The sequence below is a fragment of the Corapipo altera genome, unplaced genomic scaffold (assembly GCF_003945725.1).
Source record: "Corapipo altera isolate COAL_440 unplaced genomic scaffold, ASM394572v1 156, whole genome shotgun sequence".
Classification (NCBI taxonomy): Eukaryota; Metazoa; Chordata; class Aves; order Passeriformes; family Pipridae; genus Corapipo; species Corapipo altera.
The window spans coordinates 56,157-61,908 of NW_020885153.1; the positions used below are offsets into that span (position 1 = coordinate 56,157).

Genomic DNA, 5,752 nt, shown 5'->3' on the forward strand with positions numbered 1-5,752 from the left:
GGGGGGGCTTTGGGGATCAGAGGGGGCTCTGGGGGTTTTGGGGGGTCCCAGCTGGGGCTGCTCAAGGGGCAGTGGAGCAGGTGTGGGGGAATTGGGGGTCCTGGGGGGTTACTAGGGGCTGGGACGGGTTATGGGGAGCTTTGGGATCGGGGGTTCTTGGGGGCTGGTGAGGCTCTGGGGGAGGCCTCTCTGCTCCCCCACCAGCCCTGGGGACCCCTGAGCCTCACTAAAGCCCCCCCGTGCCCCCCCCCAGGAGGTGGAGTTTCTCTCCTCATCCCTGGCCCAGCTCAAGGTGGTCCAGACCAAGTTTGTGGAGGCCAAGGAGTGTCTGAACGTGCTTAACAAGGGCAACGAGGGTAAGGGGGGCCCCAACCCGGGAGGCCTCAGGGGGGGCCCTTGGGGGAGTACAGGGGATCCCGGGGGGGGACTGGGGGTGGCACAGAGGGCTTTGGCTGCTTGGGGGGGCCCTGGGAAAGTCTCAGGGGGGTCCTTGGGAGAGTTGGAGGGCCCAGGGAGGTGCTGGGGGGGCTCAGGAGGGTCCTGGGGACTGTTTGGGATCACAGGGGGTCCCAGAGGGGCTTCTGGGGGGTCCTAGGTCTCTGTAGGGGGTCTCAGGGGGTCTTCCCAGCCCCCCCTTGATCCCCTCTTCATTTTCCCCAGGGAAGGACCTGCTGGTGCCTCTCACCAGCTCTGTATCCTTTGCCCCCCTCCGGGGGTCTCTGTACCCCCCCCAGGCTCTGCTGCCCCCCAGAGCCTCCCCCTGTGCCCCCCAGCCCCTCCCTTTGCTCTCTGGGACTCCCCTTTTCCCTGACACCCCCTGGATCCCTCTCTTTGGGTGGAGGTGTCTCTGTGCCCCACCAGGACCCCCCTTTTCCCTGACCCCCCCAAACCCCCCCAGGCCCCCAAGAGCCCCCCAGACAAACCCACCCCAGCCCTGCCAAGATCCCTCAAACCCCCACAGAGCCCCACCCCAGACCCCTCAACCCCCTCCCTGGACGCCCCCCCCAGACCTCCCCAGACCTGCCTTGTCCTCTGTGCCCCCTTTTCCCTGACCCCCCCAGATGTACGTGCCCGGGAAGCTCTCGGACGTCAGGAGGGTCCTGGTGGACGTGGGCACTGGGTACTACGTGGAGAAGGTGGGGGGAGGCCCTGGGGTCTCGGGGGGGTCTGGAGGGGGCTTGGGGGGGCCTTGGCAGGGCTGGGGTGGGTTTTGAGGAGCTTTGAGGGGCATGGTGGGGGCTCCTGGGGGGCTTGGGAGGGGGCCCTGAGAGGGTCTGGGGGGTTTTGGGGGGTCTTGGAGGCAGGGAGTCTGGGGGGGTTTGGGGTTTTTTTGCTGTGCTCTCATCCTGGTTTTTTCCCCTTCCCATCCCTTTTCCCTCTTTTTCTCCCCTTCCCACCCCCTTTCCCACCTCCTTTCTCATACCATTCCTCCCCCATTCCCATCCCCCCTCATTCTCATTCCCATCCTCTTCTCCCCCAATCCATTCCCATTATTCCTTCCATTCCTATTAATCCTATTCCCATTATTCCCATTTTCTCCATTATTCCCATTCCTCCCCATTTCCATTTCCTCCATTCCCACCCTCATTTTTCAACCCCCGTTTCTCCACATTCCCATTCTTCCCATTATTTATTCCCATTATTACCCCGATTCCCACTATCCCCATTATCCCCCCATTACCATCATTATCCCCACTCCCCCCATTCCTGTTATCCCCATTATCCTCCCATCCCCCTATTCCCATTTTCCCACTATCCCCATTCCCATCCCCCATTCCCAGTCCGCCGACGCCGCCCGGGCGTTTTTCCAGCGGAAAATCGAGTTCCTGACGCGGCAAATGGAGAAAATCCAACCAGCCCTGCAGGAGAAACACGCCATGAAACAGGGTTGGCACCCCCCCCCCCAGGACCCCCGGCTTTGGGGGACCCCCCCACGGACCCCTGACTCCCCCAGGGCTTGGAACCTCAACGCCCCCCAACCCCCTTGGTTTTGGGGTCCCCGTGGGGTTTGGGGTCCCCTGACCCCTCATGTCCACCCCCCAGTTTTGGGGTCCCCCTGTCCCCAGTGTCCTCGCTGTGGTTTTGGGGTCCCCCCAGTTTGGGGGTCCCCCCTGACCCTCCTGTCTCCCGCAGCCGTTCTGGAGATGATGACGCAGAAGCTGCAGCAGCTCACGGCGGCCCCGGGCGGGGCCAAGGTGTGACCCCCCCTTCATCCTCCTCATCCTCGAGGGGGTGGCCCCCCCCCCAAATCCTGGCCCCCTCAGCCCCCCCAGATCCCCCCTCCCGTTTTGTAGCAGCTTTTGCTGCCAACCCCCAATAAAGGAGAGACGGAGTGGGGGGTCCTGGGGGGGGTTTTTGAGTGGGGCTGGGGGGCTTTGGGGGGGTCTTGAGGTACAGGGGAGGTTTACTGGGGGGGGGGGGGGCTCTGCCACACCTACACCCACACAATTTGGGGTACCCCCTTCCTGGGTTTAGGAACCCCCTTCCTGCTCTTGTGGCCCCCCCCGACCCCCATCCTAGTCATTGGGTTCTCCTGACTCCCCCTCCCCAGTTTTGGGACCCCCCGGCTCTCCTGACCTCCTCCTTAGCTTTGGGGCCTCCCAACCTCCCCTCCCAGTGTTGGGGTCCCCCAACTCCCCTCTCAGGTTTTGGGGCCCCCTTGACCCCCCCCTCCTTGTGTTTTGGGGTACCCCCCAGCCCCCTCCCGGTTTTGGGGCCCCCATTTGCCCCCCCCCAAAATCCTGTTGCCCCCCCCTCGACCCCCGAACCCCCCAAAACTCCCCTCCCCAGGACTTTTTGCCACCCCCCCCGAGTTTTACCACCCCCCATGTAGGACATTTTTGCCCCCTCCTCCCCCAAAAAACACCCTCAGGTCCCCCAAACACAACTTTATTCACAGCCCTGCCCCCCCCCCACCCCCACAGGGGGGTCCCGATGTCACCACTCCCCCCAGGGGGTCCCACTTCTTGTGTGTGTGTCCCCTCCCCCTCTATTTACAGCTTTGGGTTCTGGCACCGACAGGGACATTGGGAGCACTGGGGGGTCCTGGGGGGCACCGAGGTGACACGGGAACACGGAGGAATTTGGGGACACTGTGTCCCATTGTGTGGCACTGTCCGTGTGTCCCCAGACCTGTCCCCATGTCCTGCCTGTGGCACAGCCCGTGTGTCCCCTGGCATGGTGTCACACAGTCCCTGTGCCCCCTCAGGGCACAAGGAGTGGCAGGTGCCCGGAGCTGTGGCCAGGGCAGAGCCACTGTGGGCCAGGTGTCCCCCTGTCTGTGTGTCCCCTGGCCATTGTCCCCATGTCCCCTTGGGGTACAAAGAGCCCTCAGTGCCCCCTCCGGTGCCGGGGCAGTGTCCCACTGTCCATCTGTCCCCTGTCTGTGTGTCCCCATGTCCCAAACAGCAGCTGGTGCCCTCTGCAGTGGCAAGGCCATGTTCCACTGTCCATGTGTCCCCTCCACGGTGTCCCCGTGTCCCCTCAGGGCCCGAAGAGCGGGAGGTGCCCCCTCCGGTGCTTCCTCAGTGCCGCGCTCCGGGCGAAGCTCTCCCCGCACTCCACACAGATCAGGGGCTCCCCAGCTCCCTCCTCTGCCCCCTCCACCCCCGAGGACTCCCCCCTCGCCTTGGGAGGCTTCCCGGGGTACTGGGGGGCTCTCCGTGGCCGTGCCCCCCCCGCGTGGGTTCGCTGGTGCTTGATGAGGTTCTTGCTCTGCGTGAAGCTCTTCCCGCAGTCGGAGCAGCCGTAGGGCCGTTCCCCGGTGTGGATCCGCTGGTGCTGGATGAGGTTGGAGCTCCAGGAGAAGCTCTTCCCGCAGTGGCCACACCTGTAGGGCTTTTCCCCGGTGTGGGTGCGGCGGTGCTGCACCAGGTGGGAGTTCTGGGAGAAGCTCTTCCCGCACTCCCCGCAGGTGCTCGGCCGCTCCCCCGTGTGGGTTCGCTGGTGCCGCAGCAGCTTCGACCAGTGGCTGAAGCTCTTCCCGCACTCGTTGCAGATAAAGGGGCGTTGCCGACCCCCCCCCGCGGCGCCCCCCCCCTTCCTCAGACCCGCCCTGGGAGGGGCCCGGGGGTGCCCGCGGGGCGGGGGGGCACAGGGGGCTGTGGGGGATCACGGTCTGGATGATCTCCTGCGGCAGAATTTCCTCCTCATCCTCGCTCACGATCCCGTCATCGGCTGGAGGGAGGGGAACCAACAAACAGAGGTACTGACCCCAGGAATGGGCACTGTGCCCTAGAAGGGGCTGTAACCCCCTCACTGCCCCCCCAAAGGGGCAGTATCCCCAACCCAGGGTGGCTGGAGACCCCAAAAGGGTTTGTACCCCCCCAAATGGTCACCGCACCTCAAAAGGGGTTGTAACCCCCCCCAGGAATGGTCACTGTACCCCAAAAGGTCTGTACCCACATCCCAGGGTGCCTGGAGACCCCAAAAGGAGTTGTGACCCCCCTAGGAATAGGCACTGTGTCCTAAAATGGCCCTCACTGACCCCCAAAAGGGGCTGTACTCCCTCCCAGGCAGTCTGGAGACCCCAAAAGGAGTTGTAATCCCCCCAAATGCCCTAAAAGGGTCTGTACCCCCTTACTGTGCCACCAAAAGGGACTGTACCACCTGTCCCAAATGATCACTGCACCCCAAAAGGGGCTCTACCTCCTCCTCAGGTGCCTGGAAACCCCCAAAAGTGTCTGGAGCCCCCCAAAAGTCACTGTACCCCCCTCCTTGGGTACCTACTGCACCCCAAAAGTGCATCCTGAAGTGCCTGGACCCCACAAAACTGCCCATACCCCCCTTCTGGGGTGCCTGGAGCCCCTCCCAGTTTTGGAGTCCCCCCTCACCGATGAAGACCCTCCTGACCACGTCCCCCTCGTCCCCCTCGTCCGAGTCCTGCAGCTCCACCACCTCAGGCTCCTCCTGCTCCATGGGGGGGTTTGGGGGGCCTGGGGGGAAATGGGGATCCTGAGCACCCCAAAACACACGTGGGACCCTCTCGACCCCAGAAACACCCCCCCAAATCCCAAAGGACCTTTTGTGTCCCATTTTCTGCTGTGCTGGGGATGGATCCTCTGAATCCAGGGATTTGGGGAGGGGCTGCTCCCTCCAATCCCTCTGTGCCCTCCCAAATCCCTCTGTGTGACCCCAAATCCCTTTGCTACCCCCCAATCCCTTTGTGCCCCCCAAATTCCTTTGTGCCCCCAAAATGTGAACCCAAATCCCTTCTTTCCCCTCCAAACCCCTCTCTGTGCCCCCCCAAATCTCTGTGCTTCCCAAACCCCTCTGTGCCCCCAAATCCCTCTGTGTGACCTCAAATCCCTTTGTTTCCCCCCAAATCCCTCTGAGTGACCCCCAATCCCTCTGTGCCCCCCCAAATGTGACCCTAACCCCCCTGCACCCTCCCCAATTCCCCCTGTGCCCTGCATTCCCCCCCCCTCACCTGTTCCTTGGGGGGTCTTGGGAGGTCCCACTGTTGCCCCGGACTCAGCTCCCGAAATCTGGGGGAGGGGGATGGGAGGGGTCACAGGGAGGTCCCGGGGGGTCCCTTGTACCCCCCCCCCCCCATGGAAACGGGGCTGAACTGAGCCCCCCACCCACATTTAGGGGTCTTGTAACATCACTGGGGGGGTCAGGCCCTCCCCCACACCAAATCCAACACAGGGATCTCCCAAATTTTGGGGGGAGTCTCCCAATGTTTCGAGGGGTCCTCACTCCCCTCCCCCCCCCAAACCCAAAGATAGATGTTCATCCCCCCCCCCCCCCC

General features: G+C 63.5%; 2 protein-coding genes across 2 annotated transcripts in view; one reads left to right on the forward strand and one right to left on the reverse strand.

Moving 5' to 3' along the window:
- The window catches only part of PFDN5 (prefoldin subunit 5), a 2,793-nt gene extending 460 nt beyond the window's left edge, over positions 1-2,333 (forward strand). Inside the window, exons 2-6 of the mRNA XM_027670213.1 lie at positions 254-356; positions 661-692; positions 1,062-1,136; positions 1,782-1,887; positions 2,134-2,333. Of these exons, the coding sequence (XP_027526014.1) occupies positions 254-356; positions 661-692; positions 1,062-1,136; positions 1,782-1,887; positions 2,134-2,201 (384 nt within the window). The 3' untranslated portion in view covers positions 2,202-2,333. The remainder of the gene's footprint in view (positions 1-253; positions 357-660; positions 693-1,061; positions 1,137-1,781; positions 1,888-2,133) is intronic.
- A 574-nt stretch (positions 2,334-2,907) lies between these two features.
- Positions 2,908-5,752, reverse strand: part of LOC113960587 (zinc finger protein 787-like) — a 3,446-nt gene continuing 601 nt past the window's right edge. Inside the window, exons 2-4 of the mRNA XM_027670223.1 lie at positions 5,429-5,486; positions 4,833-4,908; positions 2,908-4,100 (exon numbers count right to left, since the gene is read on the reverse strand). Coding sequence (XP_027526024.1) covers positions 3,484-4,100; positions 4,833-4,908; positions 5,429-5,486 — 751 coding nt within the window. The 3' untranslated portion in view covers positions 2,908-3,483. The remainder of the gene's footprint in view (positions 4,101-4,832; positions 4,909-5,428; positions 5,487-5,752) is intronic.